Source organism: Electrophorus electricus, chromosome 5 (assembly GCF_041902795.1).
Source record: "Electrophorus electricus isolate QZ-2024a chromosome 5, ASM4190279v1, whole genome shotgun sequence".
In the NCBI taxonomy this organism is placed as follows: domain Eukaryota; kingdom Metazoa; phylum Chordata; class Actinopteri; order Gymnotiformes; family Gymnotidae; genus Electrophorus; species Electrophorus electricus.
In genome coordinates, this window is record NC_137501.1 from 14,462,501 (window position 1) to 14,488,361 (window position 25,861).

At 43.9% G+C, this 25,861-nt stretch overlaps 1 protein-coding gene across 2 annotated transcripts in view; it reads left to right on the forward strand.

Moving 5' to 3' along the window:
- Nucleotides 1–16,845, forward strand: part of tlr3 (toll-like receptor 3) — an 18,265-nt gene extending 1,420 nt beyond the window's left edge. Inside the window, exons 2-6 of one of the 2 annotated variants that reach the window (XM_027031403.3) lie at nt 2,969–3,109; nt 8,683–9,140; nt 9,924–10,115; nt 12,279–14,134; nt 14,639–16,845. In XM_027031403.3, the coding sequence (XP_026887204.3) occupies nt 2,969–3,109; nt 8,683–9,140; nt 9,924–10,115; nt 12,279–14,134; nt 14,639–14,867 (2,876 nt within the window). In that variant the 3' untranslated portion in view covers nt 14,868–16,845. Of the gene's footprint in view, nt 1–2,968; nt 3,110–5,591; nt 6,037–8,682; nt 9,141–9,923; nt 10,116–12,278; nt 14,135–14,638 lie in introns of those variants that run through there. The other variant, XM_027031404.3, reaches the window with a different exon arrangement.
- Nucleotides 16,846–25,861: the final 9,016 nt, after the last annotated feature.

Sequence of the window (25,861 nt, forward strand, 5' to 3'; positions counted from 1 at the left end):
TTCGAAGCATTATTGGCTGCACACTCCTGCGCAACTGAACTCTCCACTGATCTGCTGCCTGTCTCACTCCCTCCTATTCTCCACCCCACCTCTCTTTCACTCACACACACATGCACACAAACTCACCTGCATGAACATACACATGTACACAGACTTCATGAAGTGAAACCCTTTTTCCTTTGCCCGAGGACAAATCTACTGTGAATCATGTTTACTGTAGTGCAGTTTATATACACAATCTCTCTCTCTCTCTCTCTCTCTCTCTCTCTCTCACACACACACACACAGTTGCATTATATGGGTTTATAAAACATTTAACAACACTTACTCATCTTCACCTGTGCATGCATTTGTACGCACACACACACACACACACACACAGAGGCACATGGACTGATGGAGTGTCAGAATAGTGTGTAATCTTAGAACAGAAAGCCCCGGCTTCCTGAATCCGCATGAAACACATGGACCTTACGGAAGGAAATGAATTTAAATATTAATACCACCTTTACATGTGTTTAATATACACATGCATAAATTTCACATATATTTTAATACATTGGCATATGTTATATAGTTAGTGAAAACCACTATGACATGCTGTATACCAATAAATTGAAATATATGCACATCTAGATTAAATGTACATAAAGGTATCACTGTATGATATTTACAGCTATTTAAAAAATGAAACATATTCTGAAAATATTTTTAGATATATTCTCTACATATAGGGATTTCCTTAATCAGAAAAATCAACGTGTCAGAAATATAAAATGCAACACTACTCCCAGTCTCTATTTATCAGTAGTAACAGTAGTACAGGCAGGACAACGCAGACAAACTAAACCGACAGTTCTGTAATCCAGTAATACAAACCAAGTTGCTAGTCTAGTGTACAACGTCTAGGTGTTGTCGAATCAGCACAACACAGAGGTTTTGTCTCCACTGGAATGGTGTGTCAGGAGCTTTAGAACCCACAGTTGATACCAACACAGGGAGAGTCAATGCTGTTAATATTCTACTCCATTAGGATGTGTCGCTTAAATTATTGTGGTCCCATAATTTGTACGCATTTTCTATTACCAAGAACTGACCCTGGGATGTATATATCTGCTTGTTACACACACATACACACACACACACACACACACACACACACATACACACAGAGCTAGTTTAGACTGTAGTTTAGCTTTCACAGCACACCTAGTTAGGCTCTACAGTGAGATAAGCTAACAGGGTCTGCCGAAGAGAACAATGTGACATAGAATGAGAGTGACAGACTGAGAGAGAGAGTCAGGGAGGGAGGGAGAGAGAGAAAGGGAGAGAGAGAGAGAGAGAGAGAATAGAAAGCTTCTCACCTGCCCTTTTCACATCTTGCCTTGGTGTAAAGCTTCACACATGCAGACATTTGCAGGTGCACACACACGCACACACACACACACCTCTGTGCCTCACTCAGTATTACATGTACCTTGGACAGGTTCACAGCACTCACCAATCTGCCTCATTCCTACAATTTACTGCTAACACACACACACACACACACACACACACACACACACACAGTTAAGACATGCTTTATCCACTGATGGACTGTGGAATGAATTAATTTATTCATTTTCTCATTTAAACCATTTTGTGTGGTGTTTTTGCTCCATTTATTTACAGCTTTGTGTTTTGTGTAATGTTTTATGTTTTGTGTAATGTTTGTGTATTGTGCATTGTGTAATGTTTTTGTATCGTGCTTTGTTTTGTAACACTTCTGTATTGAGTGTTGTGTAATGTTACGTATTGGTTTGCGCAATGTTTGTGTATAGTGTGTTGTATAATGGTTGTGTATTGTGTAATGTTTGTATATTGTGCTTTGTGTAATGTTTGTGTATTGTCCTGTGTGTAATGTTTGCGTATTGTGTTTTGTGTAATGTTTGCGTATTGTGCTTTGTGTAATATTTGTATATTTTGCTTTGTGTAATGTTTGTGTATCGTGTGGTGTAATGTTTTTGTATCGTGCTGTTTTGTAACACTTCTGTATTGAGTGTTGTGTAATGTTACGTATTGGTTTGCGCAATGTTTGTGTATAGTGTGTTGTATAATGGTTGTGTATTGTGTAATGTTTGTATATTGTCCTGTGTGTAATGTTTGTGTATTGTGCTGTGTGTAATGTTTGTGTATTGTCCTGTGTAATGTTTGCATATTGTGTTTTTATGTAATGTTTGTGTATTTTGCTGTGTGTAATGTTTGCCTTTTGTGTTTTGTGTAAGAAAGAAATCTTCAACGCATACCTAAATGAAAGCACACAGAACACACCACTGTCAACAGCCTCGCGAGTCTTAGCTCCTTGTATCACAATATTGTTATACTGTTTTAATGTTAGAATTACCTGCCTGTGTTCAGCCTGTTTTCCACCCCAAGCCAAAGAAAGTCAAGTCAAGAGGTTTTTTGTTTTCATTTCCACTATAAACATGTATACACTGAAATAATATTCGTCCAGCAACACAAAAAAGGAACGTAAATGTAGACAATAAATGTAAAAATATAGATAACATTAAGGACATCACCATCCGGTCCACGTCACCACATGGATGTGCAAAGGATGTATCATACTGTGATATTTTAACTGATACACTTATTGCAGCCAGTAGACTAATTTAAGAACACAGTATTGTTAAATAGAATACAGTATTAGCTAATATTTGCTGTCGGGCTCTGGGAGTTGAGGAGTCTGATGACATGGGGGTTGCACAGTCTGGCTGTAAGGGCCTGAATACTTCAGTACCTCTTCCCAGACAGTAGGAGTCCCAGACAGGAGTCCCAGACAGTATAAGTCCCAGACAGTAGGAGATTTTTTGGGAGCCGTGTGTGCTGTAAATGTCCATGATGGAGGGGGGAGAGACCCCGATGATCTCATCTGTGCTCACTATTCTCTGTCCTCATTATTCTATGTCCTCACTATTCTCCGCAGGGTCTCGCGGTCTGAGACGGCCAATTCCCAAACCAGGCAGTGCTGCAGCTATTCAGGAAGCTCTGTACTGTCTCTCTGTAGAAGATGGTGAGGCTGTTGGTAGGGAGCTTTCTTCAGCCTCCTCAGGACGTAGACTGACAGGTGAGGTTCTCTGCTGGATGGACACCAACATCTCTTTTGTTTTCTCCGCATTCAGAGACGGGTCGTCAACCTTGCGCTAGTCCGTGAAATGCTGCCCTACCTCTCTGTACGCTGACTCATCCTCCCTGCTGATGATACCCACCACAGCCATGTCATCGAGTCAAGGGTCCACCCGTAACTAACCGAGTCGGTCCATATGCCATTACCATTCAGGGTCACGCGTGTTGCTTTCACGCTCTCAATCCGACAAGCTTTTGACAACCACAGTGGAAGCACGAGTGGGAAAATGTCTCGTCATTCTCGTCGCACATCTTCTCCTCTCCGCTGTCATCCCACTAACTGTCAGCCTCCCTTCTTTTAAACGGGACATGACCTATGACCTCGCCGGAAGGGCCAGGCGGGAGGGGCGGCGGTTACATAATCAGCTTCCCGATAAAGAGAGCAGTGCCGCCCGTTCTCTCGGAATGCGTGGGAAGGCATTCCAGAATCGCTCTGCTGCATTCCAGCCGCACCTCCCCCCAGCACACACGAACACACGTGTGCGCACACAAACACACACATGGCTACTGCTGCCTGCACTTACCTTCTGAAGTGCACACAGCTGCTGCCATAGAAGGCAAAAGACAGAAAAACAGAAAGACAGACTTTGCACTTGATTCTGTACTGTGCTTCCTGTGGAGCTGTCCTACGTGTGTGTGTGTGTGTGAAAGACTGAGAGAGAGAGAGAGAGAGAGAGAGAGAGAGAGAGAGAGATAACACTCCCTCTTTGTTGAGCTGAATTGAGTAGTTCCTTATTTATCCACACAGGAATAGCCAGAAAGCCAAAATCCAAAATGATGTGTGTTTGTGTTTCAGAAAACCTGATATTTGCCCAGCTTTTTTGGGTGTGCATTTGTGTGCCAGAAAAGATAAAAACCACCCAGAAAATGTGTGTTTGTGTGTTACACAAGTTCAAACAGCAGGCCTTGCTGGCTGTATCAGATGTGCACTGTGCCTATCATATTGTTTCATTTAACAGGACTAGAAGTCATTACAGCAAAAGTATAACAGGGAAAAATGGATACTGTCAGGTGGGTTTCACTGTGTTTGGGGCAGGTGGGTTTTTCTGTGTTTGCTTTCTCTGTGTTTGGTGCAGGTGAGTTTCTCTGTGTTTGGTGTATGTGGTTTTCTCTTTGTTTGGTGTAGGTGGGTTTCTCTGTGTTTGGTGCAGGTGGGTTTGTCTGTGTTTGCTTTCTCTGTGTTTGGTGTAGGTGGGTTTCTCTGTGTTTGGTGCAGGTGGGTTTGTCTGTCTTTGCTTTCTCTGTGTTTGGTGTAGGTGGGTTTCTCTGTGTTTTTACACACTGTGCTGAGCTCGGCTTCTTCTGTTCATTCTGCTCTCAGATATTGATACTCTATCACCCCAGAGGAGCCCTCTGTGTGTGTGTGTGTGTGTGTGTGTGTGTGTGTGTGTTGTTTGGGGCAAGGCTGAGTCAGCACACTATTGCGCCACGGCCTCCAGTGAGAAAAATTCATTGTTCTCTCTCTCGATCTCTCTCTCTCTTTCTCTCTCTCTCTCTCTCTCTCTCACACACACAGACACACACACACACACACACACACACACACACACACACACACACACACACACACACACAGATATGCCCATCACCGCACCTGACCCCCCCGCCAATTACAATCTGTCATCAATCTCAGTTTTATAGTCCACATCTAGCTCAGTTCCAACCACAAGACCACATGGATTCCTGCACTTGTGTCGTCACCAGGTGATTGATCACATGCTCTGCGCTTGTTTAATTAGGCTCAGTGGGCTGCAGGCCACTCCATCCACCATGAACTGGCAGGAGGGGCCCCGTGTTGAAGGCACTTTCTGTGATAGTCTGTCTGTATGTCTAGCTCACATAAACACTCCCCCCCCACACACACCCACACACACACCCACACACAGTAAGTTGGCCTCAAAACACCATGTGACACTGTAGGAGAGGAGGGTCATTTGCTGCAGTAGAAGAAAAAAATTATGCTATAAAAAATACATCTTTTATCTCTTACTCTCTCTCTCTCTCTCACACAAACACACACATGCACGCACGCACACACAGAGATATACATTCACGCATTCTTACACAATTTCAACATTAACAAGTGACTTTGGAAATTGTCGTAATTGAGATGAGTAAAATATTTGCAGAACAGCTGGAACTAGCAAAACCAGTTGTGTCTAATAAGCCTGTCAATCACACACACACAAACACACACACACACACACACACACACACACACACACACACACACACACACACACACACACACACACACAGCAGCCAGCCCCTGTTTGTTCCACCCACATGAGAAACATTTACTTGTTTGCCTGTGATTCTATGCAATTTTGTGTGTGCAATTGTGCAATTGTGTGTTTTCTGTCTGGACCCCATCCTCCTGTGGTGGGGCTCATCTTTCCATGCGCTCCACCCCTGCTCATTTCCCCACCCACCAACAGTCAGTAACGCAACACACTGCGGAAAGCAAAACGCCATCAGAAGTGACAGTATCAGCTATTTCTTTTCTTTCCGTCTTTCTTTTTGTCATTACCGCTTTCAAGATCAGGACCATCACACGAGGACATCCGCTCGGACATGCCTGTCTGACCTATGACCTACAAACAGTCTGCATTCAGTGTAATATCTCTGAACCTTGCATGGGAACTACTGGTCTTTAAATGTCATTTCCTTCGAGCACTTGGGCCTGCCAGTCTACACGTTTTGATTGGTTCCCGTTTTTCCACATTGTTATCCCTGGCTGAGGTAACCAGGTGGCAGCTAGGGGTCACTGCAGGGTCACATACCCCCAACGCTGCTTGACAGGAACAGCTGAGCTAAAGCGAAGGCCAGAGAAGAGAACCAAGGAAGAGGGTCATAACAAATAGTGAGGTAATCGAGTACCGTGTCACATGCTTAAGGTTGTGGGCGTGGCCCAGAGACTGAACCAGAGCAAGCTGCAAAAAAGAACATAGTCTTATCTAGAAAATATCGGATAACATATAATGAACCTAGCTAAACTATAACTGTTAACTAAACTATAACTGTTCAAACTCTGACTAACCTATGCCTTGTTCTCAAAAGCACTGTAGAACAAAAAGCATCATTAAATGGTGGAGTAATATCACACTGAAGTCTTGTTTAAGACTATCTTAAAGCTACGCTGCTTTTGGGAACCAAGGAGCCCAGTGTGGTCTATCAAAGAAGCGATAATGACTTGTAATTGACATTCCAACCAAGGATGTAAACCCATCTGGGTCTCTAATTCCTCATCAGCACTGTGCTACGTAACGGGAACTATTACGTGGTCTAATTAACCGTAAAACACACTAAACAATAACCTAACTCGCACACATTCTCGTCATCGCCAAGCGTCAACGTTTACCAGTCGCATTAACAAAAAGTCATCACTTTGACGACAAGATTTCAGTGGGCAACAGTTGAGTGTCATTTGGCTGATGGCTTGTCTTAAACTTCAACACACCTTTAGGAGGAAACAGTAGCTGAGCACTCGCTCTCTCCACGCACGCACATTGCATTGTGCCTACAGTGCAGTCAGAATTCACTATTAGCCCAACTGGTACTGCACTTTCTTTCTCTGCCCTTTATATAAATGCTAACGCAGCCCAGAGATTCGCATAGTAAAGCATCCCCAGCATAAACTGCACACACGCTACACGCTTTATCAGGCACCCTGTCTGGTACAGCAGCATGGGGGAGCGCTGGGGAGTGATAAATGGCTCACGGCCCGTCGGGGATCAGCCGCACGCGTGCTTCTAATTGCGTTTGGGATTGGAGACAGGCGCGTGTGTCCCAGCGGGGGGTGCCAGTCACTTCACGACTGAAGAAAGAGATGATGGAGACAGAAGCATGGCCTGAGGCCACACACGCACGGGTCAGGTCATAAACCCCATTTACTTGAGTCTAACATGTAACTTCATGTATGTGTCTCAAATAATCCTCTAATGATGTAAAAATATTCAGGAAAGACTGAAAGCAACACCCATTTAATGACCTATATACATACATGTGCATGCACACACACAGTGAAAGCTACCGCAAGCTGTTTGAAAATGACTCATCAAACTCCAGGTGCCATTCCACTTTCCCTTCCTGATGCGGTTGCTAGGTGACTACACACAAGTCCTTGAAGTGTGTGTGTGTGTGTGTGTGTGTGTTTCACGAGAACTTCTGCGGCTTAATATTCATAGACAAAGCAAGTGCTACCTAACCGGAATCACAGCTTCTGGCATACAGCTAGAACTCGGTTACCCTTTGACCCCCGTTCGAGGAACCCCTAGATTCAAACCTGCCATCCTCCCGTTTCGGGTCACGCTTATACTAGCGCACCCCCCTCAATACTTCAGCACTGTAAAGGTTTTGCATGCGTCTACAGTGAATCATGTGGTCAACAACACCCCTAAAGGGAACAGTGTACTACTGTTTGGACTCTTCTGTGGGCAGTCATCACGGCAGGAAGTAACATAAATATCAGTTCAGTGCGGACTAGATGCACTAGAAAACACCATCGCCGACAAACAAACAGTCAAAGAAAGAAATACATACATACAGGAATAAAATAGAGCGAAGTGAATCGAATAGACTATAACAGTTCGGTCCCTCTCAATTTCATATCCGAACTGTTAAGCACGGAATGCGGTTTTTTTTTTCTCTCTCTCTCTCTCTCTCTCTCTCTCTCTCTCTCTCTCTCTCTCTCTCTGCAATTCCATTCCATCAGGTATTCTGTAGCGGCCCCTGCTGACGCAGCTCTGAAATGTTAGTCCATTACTGAAACACAGACATTATTTATATTACACCAACGTTTATGTTGCTTCCATATTAAAAAAAAGACCCTGCACTTCACTCATTTTAACGTCTAATTATACTTTGTGAAAGTGTTAAGTGTAACGTGCTCTTGAAGACAGTGAAACGAGGAAGCGTTCAAGCGGAAAAGAAACTCGAAACCTTTTTTTTTTTTTTTTTTAAATTATTTGTAGGAAACGACGCATAGCAAAAATATTTAACACAGCATTCACCATTACAGTAGATATACAGGAACTCGAAACCAGCTTCTGTGTTTCATGGGAAGTTGCACGCAAGTTTTATACAAATAAAACATATGGTGATGCAACAACAGGGCAAGCAAAGCTCCGTCTAACTCCACAGCATCAAACGTTACCGGCGAATCTGGAGCTCGCGCGTGATCTTGCAGACGAGGCTTGAGGACGGTCTCGCCAGCCGCGCAGACGCTTGGGGCGCACCCCTTGAAATATTTACACAACGCAAGATCCACAGTTCTGTCACGTTTTTCGACGTAAACGCACCTGGGACTCCGGAAATGTAAACATTTAGCTAGATAGCATATTTTTTGAATATTTTATAGCTAGTGTTTTCGTTTTCATCTTTGCGACCTTGTAATGTTATAGCATTGCGTATGTCCGAAGTGTTTTAGAAGATATGTTTGCAAGTCGTATTTGGCACTGTTGTGTTTAATTTTATATATATATATAAAATAATAGCTGCCATAATATACAATAGGAAAGTGGCAGATGGCCCGTCAGAAAGCCGTTCTCCTGTTGCTGGTTTGCGTGAGGATCCTTGGCTCGTGCATGGGCGACGCGCGGCTGCAGAAGACTACGTGCCGGGTGGCGTCTGGCAAAGCGGACTGCAGCCGCATGAACCTGGACGCTGTCCCCCGGGACCTGCCTGCGGACATAACCTCTCTGGACGTGTCCCATAACAGACTACACGCGCTGCAGGCGTCGACGCTGGCGCTCTACTCAAGCCTGAGCGAGCTGGACGCCAGCTATAACTCCCTAACCACGCTGGGACAGGGCTTGTGCGAGTCCGTGCCCCTCATACGGCGTCTCGACGTCCAGCGTAATCAGGTGCACTTGCTGAGCGATAACGACCTGAAATCCTGCTCGCACCTGACCCGCCTAGACCTTTCCGACAACAGGCTCAAACTGCGCGGGGAGCCCTTCTCGGTCCTGAACGTAAGTTGATGTTCTTGCCCCTAACTTACACACACACACACACACACACACACACACACACACACACACACACAAAAAAACAGGCTATGCATTTTAGAACTTGTTCAGGCGTTGAGTCACAGGGTGTGTCAAAATAAGTAAAACCAGATATGTCAAGGCAATCACCTCTCATGTTTGTAGTTTAGTCATCAGACTGTATTTCTCATTACTTAAATGTGTGCTTTAAGAACAAAGGTCTGGAACCAAAAAAGGCCAGTTAAAGCCAACTGTAACTCAAAATAAAGCAGTAAATAAATAAAGGAAACTTGAGGATTTTTGTTGTTGCAAAATGCTTGTTTATTGGTTTTATTCTTGCAGGGCAGACAGATGATGTGAGGTGCAAAACTTTAACAGGTTCTACATTCACTTCCCTTTTCCAGAATTCCCTCCCCCCCAAAAAACAACCGTGCTGATCTACCAGCTTATTATTAGTCCTGTTCAAATGCTTTATAGATAGATCAGCTGGGGTCAACCCACTCCTCACAAAATAGAATGGGTGCTACACGACAGGAAATGACCTGCTATGTCTGCCATCTGGACCAGTGTAATGTATCTAAGCAATGCTAAACACGAATTATACAGTATTCACATTCATAGTAGCTGGTTATGTGCATTTATTTGGGGTGTATGTTCGCCATTAAAGATCCCTGGTTTGCATGGTCTGAAAATGTATAATGAAGGGTGTTTGAAAGAGATTATCATACACATTTTTGCCATGCTCTCTTTCTGTGCTTGTTCGAGCAGAACTTGGTATGGCTGGACGTGTCCCGCAACAAACTGACCTCCGCCCGCCTAGGATCGCGGCCCCAGCTGCCTCGCCTGGCAACCCTCGTCCTCGCCGGCAATGACATCGCGGCCCTGAGGGCGGATGACTTTTCGTTCCTCAATGAGTCCTCTGTGCTGGTCCTGGGTCTTTCCGCCCTGCCACTGAAGGAGGTGAGAGGAAGTGCAGCTGCATCACGCGACCGCTGGGTCACACTCACGGAGCCCCAGTGTCTGCGCACGGCTAAGAGGAACAGAGCCCTAGCATGTGTTTAATGGGGGGAGAGAGCGGGAGAGAGGGAGGGGGGAGGGAGTGATGAAAGACCGAGACCACTGTTTATTTAATGAAAGGAAGTGACCCACTTCGTCTGTCATCTGGGCAAATGAAATGGCAGATCAGCTGGGGTCAAACCACTGCTTGCAAAGCAAAGCGGTTGGTCACAGACTGTGTTGTTACTGCTTCATTTGCATGTGTTTGTTTTTTCTGTGTGCCTGTGTTTAATCATTCCAAAAGACCTATCTGGTATCAGCAGCATTCACTATACCGATGATGGGTCAAGTCAAGTCAAATTTATTTATAGCCGTTGTCACAGAGCAGCTTTGTACATGTCCGAGTCAAAGCCCCCAGTGACAAGACAAGGGCGACAGTGGCAAAGAAAAACTCCTTAGAGCATGAGGAAGAAACCTTGAATTAAGGAATCAAGACTCAAAGCGGGGCCCCATCCTCCTCTGGCTGAAAACAGACAGTACAATAGTACCAAAATAAAGAATTAAAAGAAGAATAAGTAGTGAGAGATAAAAAATAAAGAAATAAGCAATGAATGTGTATTCTGGTTTTCTAGAAGTCCTAATCTGTTTTTTTTTTTTTTTTTTGGTGTGCGTGTATCCGAAACCCATCTCCCATGAGAACGTCTGTGGAGGGCAAAGGAGAGTAGTTGGCTGGGGTGGAGGTGGTGTGGGCTACAACAGGGGACATCAGGGGGTGGTGGGAGTTGCCATGGCAGCTGAGACGGGTTGAGGCTCAGTAACATCATGACATCAGGGGTAGGTGTACCTCGGCAGAAAGAGAGAACAGATTATTAGCCATGTCCAGGTACAAGGGTGTGTAAATTAGGGAACTGTAATGTGCAAAAATAGACTCCAATCTACACCTTAACCTAAGATGGGAATAAAATTAATTAATAAAATGCCTGATTGTACAGATTCAGAAGGGTTTTCAGCCTAGCCTTAAATATTGAGACTGTGGGAACTTGATATCACTTACACAGACTTTGACCCAGACCATAAAATGTAATGATTTAATCTGACAGTAACATGGATGTGGATGGTGACTCATGAATGATAAACATTATATTTATGCTTACTTGAGCACTAGTGGTTACATGGCAGAGTTTGGACTGATCAGTGCATTGAAAAGGTGCAAAAGTTGATGAAAAGACATTAATCTTAAGGTTAATACACCCAGTATTTCTCCTGTCAATCCCAAAATGATGATCGCTGCTCGAGGAACCCAACCTGAGATTAACTACAGAGAGCTTTGAATCTGCGTTCAAACTAGATGTTTAGTCCAGGATCAGCTTTAAAACAGCAGGGTGTTTTGTGTGTTAGTCTCCTTATTTGCCTTCTCAGGAGTCCTGCCTCAGTCCTGCCTTAGTCCTGCTGTAAAGGACCGCAAACATGGAATGATATCAAATGTTTTAATGTAAGAAAACAGAGATCCACAGTACACAGAACAGGGTCAGAACCAGAGAACATGGAACCGTGAGCGAGAGGGGTGCCAGAGCCTGGTCCAAAATCCAAGATCCAAAATGCCAAAGAATCCCGGGCAAACGGATCCAGAGAGCAATCCAAACAGTAACCAGACCAGAAAAACAAAAACAGCAAAACAAACGAACCTAACATGCAGGGACCGGTTCAAACACGGTGACATTATTTTCCAAGTTTACAAGAACAGAACTAGAGTGTCTTTATCGGGATGGTGAACAGACGATATCAATTAGTATTCCCGAGAGGATGAGCTACTGGTTGTATCCTGATGGGCCGATCATGTGGGCTGAGCCTCCTGGGCATTCTACAGGTTCTCCATATCCTAGTACTCTGTGTGGCACCTGTCTTAGTCCTTTTTTGTTTTGGAAGAACACTTATTCTTCCCAGAAGGTATTTAATCTGTTTTAAACCTGTTTCTGTATACTATATTGGTTAACATTTGGATTATATACTTGTAGTCTGTTTCTGAGTATATATGTGCTATACTGCTTAATTTATTATTATTTTTTACATAATTTCCTATTGGTTTTTATCTTAATAATCTCACTTTTGTTTCTACTGTGATCTCAGGTGGAGAATGACTGCTTCAAACCTGTGGCTGGGCTCCGAGATCTGATGTTGGATGGGAGCAACCTCAACCCTCAGGTCCTCTCCTCTCTGTGCTGGGAGCTCTCGGAGACGGCCGTGAGAAACCTCTCGCTCCGAAACACCCAGACCCTGACGCTCTCGAACACCACCTTCCAAGGCCTAGGCAAGACTAATCTCACCGTGCTGGACCTTTCCAACAACCAGCTGTCCGACATCCCAAAGGGCACGTTTCAGTGGTTCCCATTGCTAGAGAACCTCTCTCTCGAACACAACAACCTCAAACACCTCACCAACGGCACCTTCTTGGGCCTGCGGAGCCTGAAGCAACTCAACTTGCGAAAGGCGCTGACCAAAAGCCACATGTCCGCCTATTCTGTAATAGACGACTTTTCTTTCCAGCCTCTGGTAAAGCTGGAATACCTGTGCCTGGAGCAGACTGTGTTTAGGAACATCACGGAAAACGTCTTCGCCGGACTTCCGAACCTGAGACGGCTGGACCTCGGGTGGAGCAGCACAGGCTTGAGGACGGTCAGCAATGCCACCTTTGCTGCCCTAGCAGGATCACCGCTCCTCCAGAGGCTCAACCTCACGGGCATGGCCATAAGGAAGCTGGGCCCCGGCGCATTCTACAGCCTCGGGAACCTCACCACGCTGGTCCTCAGCCACAACTTCATCTCCCAGCGGCTGACGGGGGAGGAGTTCCGGGGCCTCGGCAGCGCCACTGAACTCCACCTGTCCTTCAACCAACAGAACATAAGCCTTACGCCCACGTCCTTCGTCCACGTCCCCACATTGAGGACCCTGATGCTGGCTCGCGCCCTGACCGGCACCCTGGACCTGGAGCCGTCCCCGTTCCAGCCACTGGTAAACCTGTCCGTGCTGGATCTCAGCAACAACAACATCGCGAACATCAACAGCGGCCTGCTGGATGGGCTGCACCAGCTCAGCGTATTGAAGATGCAGCACAACAACCTGGCTAGGGTGTGGAAGAACGCCAATCCCGGCGGTCCGGTGTTGTTCCTCCGGGACGCCCGGAATCTCTCTGTCCTGGAGCTGGACTACAACGGCCTGGACGAGGTCCCTCTCGTGGCCTTCCGGGGACTCTGGCGGCTGAGGGTGCTCAGCCTAGGCGGGAACCTGCTGAACTTCCTGCGCGATTCCATATTCGACGACCTGGTCTCTTTGCGCTACCTGTGGCTGCAGAAGAACATGCTGACGTCGGTGCGGCGGGAGACGTTCGGAGTGCCACTGGCCGGCCTGGCCGAGCTCCGCATGGAGCACAACCCCTTTGACTGCACCTGCGACAGCGTCCTGTGGTTCGCCGAGTGGCTCAATGCCACCAATGCCAGCGTGCCTGGGCGTGCCACAGGCTACGTTTGCAACACCCCGCCGGCGTACTTCAACCGCTCCATGCTGGACTTCCAACCAGACTCCTGCAAGGACCTGAGGGCTTTCCAGGCACTGTTTGCACTCAGCCAGTCCCTGGTTCTTGGCCTGATGTTCCTGGCGTTCCTCATGCACTTCCAGGGATGGAGAGTTCGCTTTTACTGGAACATCGTGACCAACCGCGTCGTAGGCATGAGGGACGGTGGCTACAACGACCTGGCCAGGGACAGGTACGAGTACGATGCCTACGTGGTCCACGCCGAGGAGGACAAGCGGTGGGTGGAGCGAAGCCTGCTCCCGCTGGAGGATGAACAGTTCTGCTTTTTCCTGGAGGACCGAGACGCGGTGGCAGGCTGTTCGGCGTTGGCGAACATCGTGGACAACATGCGGAGATCCCGGAAAATCCTTTTCGTCGTCACGGAAGCGCTTTTGAAGGATCCCTGGTGCAGGCGGTAAGAACACCTAGGCACGTAATCTCCCAGTCAGGCAGGGAAGGGTGAACGGGACTGAGAGCTGATGACCGCAAACCAGCAGTCACTTCTCCTCAGTCTAGTTCCTTTTAAATGATCCTTTGTAAATTCATGAAAGCAGACACCTTTTAGCAAACGAGCACACTGCAGCTGAAATGTCTCAGCTGCCTGGTTCGTGAAGTATAGGAGTGTTGATTTTAGATTATGTACAAGTGTTTTTAAAAAATTTTTTTAAACATTCTTCTCAATTGGTTGTAATAATAAAGCTTCTCTACCTCCCATTTTCTCTCTCTTTGTCTCCCTCTCTCCTGTTATCTTTCTACTTCCCTCCTTCCCATTTTCTCTCTCTCTCCCTCTTCCTCTCTTCTGTTCTCTCTCCTGTTCTTTCTCTCTCTCTCTCCCTCTTCCTCTCTTCCGTTCTTTCTCTTCCCCTCTTTCGTTCTCTCTCCCCCCCCCCTCGCTCTCCCGTTCCCTCTCTCGCTCTAGGTTCAAGGCCCAGCACGCGCTCCACCAGCTGATGGACGAGAGCCGTGACGCGCTGGTTCTCGTCTTCCTGCAGGACGTGCCTGACCACCGGCTGAGCCAGGCCCTCCTGCTGCGCCGCGCCATGCTCAAGCGCCGCTGCCTCGTCCACTGGCCCCTGCAGAGAGAGCGCGTGGGGGCCTTCCGCCAGGAGCTGCAGCTGGCCCTGGCTTCCAGCAACAGGGTCCGTTAAGACCCGGGTCGCCTTCGACGCTGGCTGCTCGGAACAGGGCTCGTAAACACAGTGTTTCCCTGCCAAGTCTTCGAGAATACCCATTCCTCCAGAATTAAGAGCATTGTATTGAGAGACACCGCGCTAACGCATTTTTCTCCTCCAGCGAAATCGCCTTTAAATAACTTTGACGGTCGTTATTGCGTCAGGCTAATGCGGGTTCGGCTTTGTAAATGACTAGCAAGTTCCGCAATATAATACTAACCTGTTTGCAACTAACCAAACTCAAAGCAGAATTAGCCAACTTGCTCAGAGATAAACACCATGGCTGGGTTCAACGGACACAAATGCAGATTGTGAGGGCAAGACGCCGTGTCTGTGGGCATCGGCTGTTGGCTGTGTCTGCCTTTCTGATCCTGTCGGATGTACAGTTATTTGAGGCTTGCTTACGCAAGGAGTTGTACCATGTGACAATGAAGTGTAAAGTAAATAACAGGTTCCACAGTGCCAATGGATCGTAATGGTAAGAATTTGGCAGCGGGTGTTTTACAGTGAATCGGCACAGGATTTTGATGGAGACCTGGACTCAGACTTGTCCGTGAAGTTCATGGACATGACTTGTTTTTTTTTTTTTTTTTGAGTTCCGCATTCACAGCTAAACACAAAGCAGGCCCTAGCTGTTATAGAAGGTTTTGATTGGTCCAATTACTTTTGATCCGCCTGAAATGACCAGGACTGCAGGACAGGGCTGTGTCCTGTACGGTGTCACTCACTTTTCATTTTCTGCATGTTGTTTTATTCCAAGACCAATGTGCTGGTATTCAGAGCCAAAAAAACCCCCCAACAACCCCCAAACAAAAATGTTTAGACTTTCATGCTTTTATTCAGTAGTGTGCTGTTTGGTATCTTCCCTGCTCGCACCATGGCTGACATGGTGATTAGTGGCGTATAGCTGAATATAGGGACTGACTCAAACAGTGCTGCGATCGCCACCAGGCTGAGAGCGTTAGGTTTGGTAACATTCCGAGTTGCCACACACAGCCCGGTGTCACTGGGACACTCACACACGCACCCAGCCAACCACTCAGCGCGGGTGGAATGTGTAAGCAAGCCTCGAGTTCAGACCGTGCGTCCCTGCCACCGCTACAGCCTTGAAAAGGCACGCACCTTAACTCTACTGCGCATGTAATGTTCCAGGTGTTCATAGCTTTCATGCAAATAATTTTGGAAATCATATGACATTTGCTGATCTGTGGTCATTACCTTAGTGGAGTGATTCAGCATTTTATGGAACGAAGAGTTCCTGCCTGATTTCTGAACTAAGTAACCAAGGTCAGAGAAGCAATTATTATGAATGCTGATAGTGTAAAGATGATATTTACAACGTTGCATTTTTCCCCATACACTTAACGACTTGGAAGTGTAAGAAATCTCTGTGTAATTGATGTTAATTTAACATTACTGAATTTATCTTAATTGTATTTATCTTAATCTGAATTTATCTTAATTGTAACATTTAACAACGCATTAATTTTATTTGAGTAGCTTTCAGTTCCGTGAGATGTGGCTTGTCTCTTGGAATCACTGTAAAACACTGATTGTACTTTTTGCCATATCAGCAAACGATTTCATGCTGTCAGTGTAATTTAACTAATCACGTTTACTGATAATATGCTTCCATCTAGCGGTTATTTCAGTCCACATGTCGCTGATGTGTTTGTTACGATGTTTCATAAAAAAACGCCTTTAATGAATAGTTTAAAAAAACAAACAAACAAAAAACAAAACATTGCAAAGAACATTTATCTACATACTAAAAAGAGGCCCCACAGAAACCTGATTAGATATTGGCTATGTATTGTTTGTAAACGATGCCCTAAATTTTCTAGATCACAGTTACAGCCACAACGTATTACTGAGGAGCGCTGAGCAGTGAGGTGGTTGTGCAGTGTCAGTGAGTTGAACAGGTCAGTGGCCAATAAAATATCTGACACACACACACGCTGGAATTGGCATTTCTGGTGCCTCAAGCAAAGTTGTCGGGGCTTTAATCAAAGACTTTTTTTTTTTTTTAACAGCAAAGTACAATATTTACCCGCCTTATACAATCTTTACTTATCTGAGTGCAGTCATAATTGAACCATCTTGGTTTATCTTCTATAATTTTCTGTCTTTTTTGGCGGCTCGTAGTTGTGTTCAATCAAGAGTGCTGATTAGCTAGCTAGCGTGTTACGGTATCACAAGGAAAGGACCTTTTAGACGTTTAGACCTTTTTCCGTTTTTTTCAGCCAACCGCCCCCCTGATCTCCGGGACACCACGCATCTGCGTGGTGTTAAGCATGAACGAAAGACAACGACAAATGTTCGGATAACTTCAAATATCCACGTGACTGACAACCTCGGCATTTTAAGGCGACTTGAGAACGACATGACTCTTGAGAGTACGCTCTTATGAACCCGACGTCAGCCACGGAGCTAAAGAACGGAGCGAGGAGGGTATAGACGTGAGAGCGCCTGGGATTAGGAACGCAAACGGCGATCACACCGTCCTCGCCAGCAGACACGTAGAGCAGGAAACTGCCTCTTCGTACCACTGAGAGGCAGCCCCCGTCGCCATGAGACGGGGCAGATAAATCGAGTCGGATTTGCCCACTTACGACGCGGCCCAGGACACTCGTGCCAATGTAGAAGGCTGCATGTTTTGATTCGAGAGTCCGGAATACCTGCTACAGCTTTGTTAAAGTTGTGTGAGTGGGCCAGCCAGTCGTGTAGGTAGACGATGCACCGACCTATGGGGACTCCGGTGAGCACTTGCTCTGCTCACATGTGGTCGGGGAACAATGCGCTCCGACGTTAATCAATGTAGTCAAGCAGCACGATCATTCGTTTACTCTGCAGCGATAGTGTTCATGGCTAGCGCAAAAAAAAAAAAAAAAGCCCACGTTGGGTCAACTTTTAGCGTCCAACCGCAGCCCGTTTTTACACCAGAAACAGCGTGGCGAGTACGGTACGGGGCACACCGCGCGTATGGAAAGCCAAAGTGGTCAAAATTCGCCTCAACCCAACCGCGTTTTATTTGGACGCTTATTTTTCACTATACTGTAAAATACGCTGCAAAAACCAACAGAAACGCCGTATTTGACGCAGTTTATATGTCAGTTGAAACGCCGTAAAAAGCGCCGTTTTTGACGCCGTTTGGCGTGCTTACAACGATGTTTAAAACGCCGCTTTATAGTATGACAATTGGCTCCACCTATTGGGTTTGACAGCCAATAGACTTGAACTTTCTTCACCAAATCACTCACGAACAAGGTCAGACCAGTTCACTACAGAGCTTAATCGTCTGATGAACCGGTGCTCGTTTGTTTTTGGGATTCACTCAAGAATGTATTTATTCATACACTTATTAGTTAGCTGGCTAGAAGTTTAGTAGACCTAGCAGTGCCCATGGCTAGATACTTCGGACATCGTACTTTAAATAGGCACTTGTCTAACTAGCTAGCAACATTTCCTACAGCTGGAAAATGGCGAGGAGGAACTTCATTTTAGGTTGTCGATGGACACTTAATGACTGCACTCGACTACTATTAACAGACAATCATGGACTGGATGTACTTAATTCCACATTAATGAGGTAAGGGCCATTTTAAATGAGTTAATTGCCAAGCACCTTAAACTGGTAAAACTATAACTAGAGACAACTAACTGATAATTAGCTGCAAAACAAAGTTCACCCAAAAGTAGATAGACAGACAGACAGACAGACAGACAGACAGATAGCGAGCGAGCGAGCTATCTTAGTTATTTTACCAAATGTGACTTTTCTGTGTTCTTGTTCCAACTCTAGTCCTGCCTAGTAAAGTTTCAAGAATTGGCTGCACCCACACCTGTGCCCGTAAGAGTGCTGATCTAGAATTTGTGCTACCAGGACAGGTCTGCTAGAGCTAAGAACCACTGATCTCACACATTCTCTTCCAACCAGGACTGACTTGTTAATTATCAGATTGGGTGGAACAGTGTGTTTGAGCATGAAGGACATCAATCTATGCAGGGAATGGGCACTCCCAAGACCAGAGTTGGAAACCTGTGGCTTTAGTTTGTTACATAAATGCCCATATTTGATTAAAATGTGTTACAGTGCCTGCTTTGTCCTCATACATCTGTGTAGGTTGGAAACAATGCAAAGGAGTCTTGATTGGGTTAGGGGAAGATTGGTAAATGTCACTGCAGCCGATCAGCTAATTAATGACGTGAATATCTCCAGAAAGTTTGGACATATATTCATCGCTTGCAAAACATCAACAATATATGGTGCTGAACACTTAGATTTGTACTTTTAAAAAATGCATTGATAGATTATACCTTCAAGTGTGGAAAGCTGCCACTTTTTACAGGCCTATAGTCTTGTACTATTATTGCTAATAATAGTACTATTAATAGTCTTGTACTATTATTGCTGCCAGGTCAAGTTACCAGGCACCACTGAGTTGGAGTGGCACTAGAGGTCAACCACATTAGTCTATCACTAGAGACCAATTGTTATTTCTGAGGTCATGCGGTTTTACAGGAACACACATGGCAGACATTTTGCCTGTATCATTGTGTACAGTCAGAAGACATTTGAGGTAAGTCTGTTTAATTCTTGTATTGTCTGTGATTGACTTGTACACACTTCATTTTTTTCCCCCTAAGTTATATAAGACTTGAAACTGAGACTTGCATATAGATACATCCCTATAAAATGAAATTCCTACAGAATATGCTTACCTAGATGATAAACATTTTACTCATGCGTCACAAAAAAAGAATTGGAGTGTGAAACTGAATTCACACAGTATCTGGTGTGACCACTATTTATCTAATCATATTTTTAAATCAACTTTTTGCAAAATGGGACTAAATTATTTACTTTTTGTACAGTATATTATGTATATAATGTTGAACTTTCTGGTTTTCAGACAGTTTGAGTTCTCTTGTTCTGTGTCATATTCTGACATGGCAGACTCTGCTCTGGATGAAATGACCAGCTTGGACCTGAGGCTGTTCATGCACAGTTGCGTGCCATGGGAGTTTGTGTTCAGAGACGCAGAGTGTGGGCGAGCACGCATCGGTTTAATCCTACAGCAGCTACACTTGGAGCAATGTATCAGACGCTACACATAGCATGCATACCGTGTGGCTGGACCCAACCCTGTGGCACCTTGATGGGAATCACAAATTAAGGTAAATACTTGGACCATAACTGATGGCACTCTTTCTTGGGTAAATAAATTCAAATAAACTGTTAATTATATTCTTTGAAAATGAATAGCCTAAACATACAGAGAGATGGCAAGCTGTCTGTCTGCTTGTTCCCAAAAGCATATACTAACATTATTACTGAACTTTATTTTAGATGGAGGATGGTTATTCATTGAGGCATTGATGGTTGTAGCCGTCTCATTGTCTTCCTACATGCCTCCAAAAACAACTGGAGCAACACTGTGATGGAAAGCTTTATAAGAGCTGTGGCCAAGTATGGTGTGCCTTCTGGAGTCAAGACTGATCGTGGTGGAGAGAACAATGCAGTGTGCTTGCTGATGAATATTTTCAGAGGCTCTGAGAGAGGCAGTCCTATGAGAGGAAGAAGCACAAATAACTAGCAAATCGAGAGGCTTTGGGGTGACCTGTGGAGGGGGTTTACAAACATGTACTATGATCTCCTCAGTTTTCTGGAGCGTGAAGGAATTGTGGATATGGATGTAGACAATGAGCTCCATCTTTGGGCTCTTCACTATGTGTACTTGCCAAGGATCAACAGAAATTTAGATGCCGTTGCCCAACAATGGAACAGTCATGGTTTGAGGACAGAAGGACACCAGAGCCCAATGCAGATTTTTGTCAGAGGTTGCATGGAACAGCAGGGATGGGGAAACTACTACACTGCATGACCTCTCTAGTGTCAGCACAAGTGAAGGTGGTCTCGAATCACCACCAGCTGTTGCTGCTGAGAGTGGAGGAGCCCCTGCACCTGAGGTAGACTGGGTACAGATGGTTGCAGTACCTCAAATACAGTTCATGTAGGATCCTGTAAACATGGAGCAGCTGGTTGCTCAGTTTGGTCCAGTTGCAGGCCTCAGGAACACCTTGGAATAGACCTCACTTGAGATGTTCTCTTTTCTGACATCCCTGACCCAGACTCAGCAGTAGTCAAACTTTCCAGTTTGGGGATCGTTCAAATTTTTTAAAGATTTGGTTGGTATCAAAATGCTGAACTTCACTAACCTGTCCTAGATAGGTGTAGGAATTCTGTGGCATTTGGCAATGTTAATATTTCCATGTTTAAGTGAAAATTTCTGTTTTATGGCATTTTGCACTTTTTTTCAAAAATGTATATTCTTGCACTGCATTAAACAAAGTTTATGGACTGCTTCATCAGAGCTTAGTAAAAATACTTAAAGTTACTTAACTCCTCTTTTCAGAGAGGCCTTTATCAATATTTCATTTTATTCTTTTTAAAATTTGATTTATAGTGATTTGGCCTTATTACACTTATGTAAAAAAATAACTGATGACATTCCCTCACTGACAGTCATTTAACAGGGGCATGTCAAGTTGCCCTAAAGCATGGATCAGATAAGTCTATGAATGTGTCAATTTTCTTTTGAATCAGAAATGATGCATATATTGACATTCAATACAAGACTATAATTCTACATTCCTACAAAAGCTTACTCCTTTTATACCTTCCCCAACCCCAGTGATCACTTTAACGCCATGTGCGTAAGGTGTGTGAATTCCTCCTCTTCTGTGACTCCTCGGGGCAGGAAGAGGCAGCGGGCACAGGTGGATGTATACGGCTACCATCTTCCTGACCGTAAGATTGGATCTGGCAGTTTTGCTGGAACCCCAGCAGAGGGACTGAGTCAACCCTGGTGACAAAGATGAGGATGTCATCAAATAATAATATATCCACATTCTCTTCTGTTGCCGTTTCTTTGAATAAATGTTATACTTGATGAACAAATAAAACATATAACCATTACTAGTTGTATATATTCTACCATGATGAAATACAGCTGCTGCTTTATACTCTGTGAGGGGAAACTGCTTAACGCTTGCTTAAAAGAGGAAGTAAGAAATGTGTGACCTTTGTCTTGACCAGTCTGCAAGAAAGGTGAATAGAGAAGTGATGGTGCAGCTAATGAAAAAGCAGAAGTATGAGAGTGATCGCTTAGCTGTTGCTGGGCAGGGCTGCAGCACCAGGGAGTAACAAACTCTTCTTAGCAGGAAAGAATGTTCAAGGACGTTTGAGATTCCTGGCATGTGGAGTCAGGAGATTAGCACATGAGAGAACAACAGAATGGTGGGGGTATATGAACTCATGTGAGAGAGAAGTAAGAGGCTTCTCTCCCTCGATGCATAAGGGACAGAACCATAAAGCTCGCTTATCTGCACATCTGGCTCGAGTCCAATCGATCTTTCCTCCACAACTCTTTACAAACAAGATGACTGTCACTTGCCTTGAATGGACATAAGCCAGCACTCCCATAGAAAGATGGTTTCCCTCTTCCTGCTCTCTGTAATTGCTGCCTTCAGGACTTCATATTATTGTAAACAGGTCCCGGACATCAGCTCGTGTAAGTGTTTTGGCAGTGTATGTGAATACTGGGAGGAGCTGCTCCCAGAACCTCTCCACCACTGTCCACAGGAAATTCACCCCTTCAGTGAACTTGTGGATCATACTTGGCATCCTGAATATCTTAAATACAATCATCAAATACACTCATCAAATACAAATCTCCTATTTGGCATCATCCAGACACACAGAATGAGTTATTCTAAAAAGGCAGGTCCAAACAGAAGTATTAAACATAATTAACTGATAAATACTTGTGCTAAGAACATGTGAAAATGTGTAAATATTACACACAGGTAAGACCACTGATTCAGAAATCACTTGTGAGTGTTTAGCTATATGAAAAAAAGATATCAATATCTTTGTCAGGTTAAAAAAAGAGCAGCATGTTTAATCATGACAATGAACACACTTAAGTATGTGAAAGTCTTTGCTCAGTTAGAAAGTAGCATTTGGAACCAGCATTCTGTACCTTCTGTGAGGGTGCTTTAACCGCAAACTTTTACATGGACTTAACCATTGTGCTTTAGAGATCTATCTAGGAAAATCAGTTGAGGGAGGACTTGTGTGGTATAATGCATAAAAATATTCTTTAATTTGTAAGGGGAAATACCCATTACATTAGAAATACCTAAATATCAGAATTTAACTGTATTGCTTTATTCAGGGTGCGAAAAACATTCTCTCAGTGAATAATTATTAAGACAGATCTCACAAACACAAAATATACCTTACAACAGGCTATACACTGTTAAGCGATAATTAGATTGAATGTTCACTGAAACTTTGGATAGCATATTAGTTGTTAGCTAGCTTACTAACATATGTTTTACTTATAAGTACATATAACTATGTAGCTAGTGCCTATAGCATAGATGTAGCTAGTATGATTTAGCCTACATCAACTCAATATCTCACTTAACACTGCTTATTTTTATATTTAACTGCTCATTTGAAATCTTACCTTTGCAGAAGACTACCATTGTTATCTTCATCCAGAACAGCTTCATTCAGAAGCCAATTAAAATGTTCATTCATTCTGTCCCTTATAGAAGTTATTCTTCGTCGAAAGGGTTCTGACAATCTGACTTCCACTGAGCGGGAAAGCGCATCTGCCCTTGTTCTGCATTAGTGATGATTGAACCAAAAAGCATGGGTAAACAATTTATAGGCATATACCATCCATATTAGCATGCATAAATAAATAAATAATTTTATATAAAAAAACTTAATTAAAAATTGCCCTACTAGGTCTTTAACAAAAACATACAAGGTGTATGTAAAAAGTCCTAATGTTAATACAACACTAAGTAAATAAATAAAGGTGTCAAAAAACCCCAATGCCTTAACTTTTATTTGTGAATGAAAAACTTAGCTAATAAGATCAACAGGCTGATAATCTATCATAGTCTATTATAGTGCATCATTCATTCTGTTGATTCCCCCCCCCCCAGCATTCAGCCACTGTCAATATTAACTTGATACATCCATGTAACCAGCTATATGTTATATAATACTCTCTAAGGTATAGACTACAGCTGAAGATCTTAAATGTTTAAAGATCTTAAAACATACTTACTTATGTAAGTCCATGTAACTTACAATTATGACTGAGAACAATTTGAGCAACTGAGGGATAAGGGTCTTGCTCAGGGGCCCAACAGTGGCGGGATTTGAACTGGCAAACTTCTTACTACTCGTACCTTTACCACTGAGCTACTACTTCCACATTTACGGCTCAGTGCCCAGATGACCAAGTGGAAACTAGCATGGATCTCCAGTAATACTGGACTGACTCCAGCCCAAACTTCCCACCGATTCAGTTCTTTCACAGTAATTGTTTTACAGACCCACTCCTCCAGATGAGGCCATTTCTTTGCAAACCTTTAGACAAATGTTTATACAGGTAAACTGAATTATATATATATATATATATATATATATATATATATATATATATATATATATATATATATATATATATATACACATACACACACACACACACACGATGGTATATGGGGAGGAGTCAGCAATTTTTCAGTTACCAAATTTGAAGCAAATGTTAGACTCATGGTAAAATGTTTTCTTCATTTAAATCAGCTTACATTTCACAAGCTTACACATGTATCATTTAGTTCAGATTTACTTGTATAGTACTTTTCATAACAGGTGTCATCACAACTGACATCAGAGTCCAATTACAAGGCAACAAAATGTCTTTCAGATCACGAAAAAACCTTGAGCGCAACCAAGACTTGAGTATTCCATCCTCGGGTAGACACCAGATATCACAAGCAATGCAAAAAAAAGCAATGGGAGATAGGAGCCAATTTAAGAAAAGATGGGAGCATACAGTAATTAGTAATATATTAGGAAAGATAGATAGATAGCAAGCTTAGTCATTAAACAGAAATCTTAAGATTAATCAGAAGAGATCACTGAGTAATGTGTGAGCATCTAGTAATGTGAGGTCACCTGAAGAGTGACAATGAGAATCAAGTTCATCACGGCTATGTCAGAGGGTGAAACTGCTGTAGTTGGAGTGCACAGAGGATACAGTCACCAAACAATTCATTCAGTTTTAACCAGAACAAAAGTCTGAAGTTAGCAGTTGCTATAATGACACTACCAACTCACACCTGATAGCTAGCTAGGCAACAAGCTCAAAACAAACGTGCATTTGTTACTGCAAGATAAACTTGCTTTCAGTCTAGCGATAGAAACAACACATTACTGGCCAACTACAGCTACCTTTGGGTGAGCTCCGTTTTGCAGCCAATTATCAGTTAGCTAGTTGTCTCTGGTCATTATTTTACCAGTTTAACGGCCTCGGCGATTAACTCAGTTTAAAACGGCCCTTACCTCGTTAATTTGGATTGAATTACATCGGGTCCTGGATTGTCGAGTGCTGTCATTCTGTGTCTGTCTACGATGTGAAATGAAGTTCCTCCTCGCCATCTTCCAGCTGTAGAAAATGTTGCTAGCTAGTTAGCTAACTAGTTAGCCAATTGCCTATTTAAAGTAATTGCCCATTTAAAGTACGATGTCCAAAGTTCCTAACCATGGCCACTACTGCTAGGTCTACTAAGCTTCTAGCCAGCTAGCTAGCTAATGTGTGTATGAATAAATACATTCTTCAGTGAATTAACACATATGTAAATCCCCCAAACAAACAAACTTAAGCAATGGTTCATCGGCCGACTAAGATCTGTAGTGAACTGGTCTGCTCTGACCTTGTTCGTGAGTGATTTGGTGAAGAAAGTTCAAGTCTATTGGCTGTCAAACCCAATAGGTGGAGCTCATTGTCATACTATAAACGGCGTAAGCATGCCAAAAGTGCGTAAAACACGGCGTTTTTGATGGTTTTTGCGGCGTATTTTACGGCGTAGTGAAA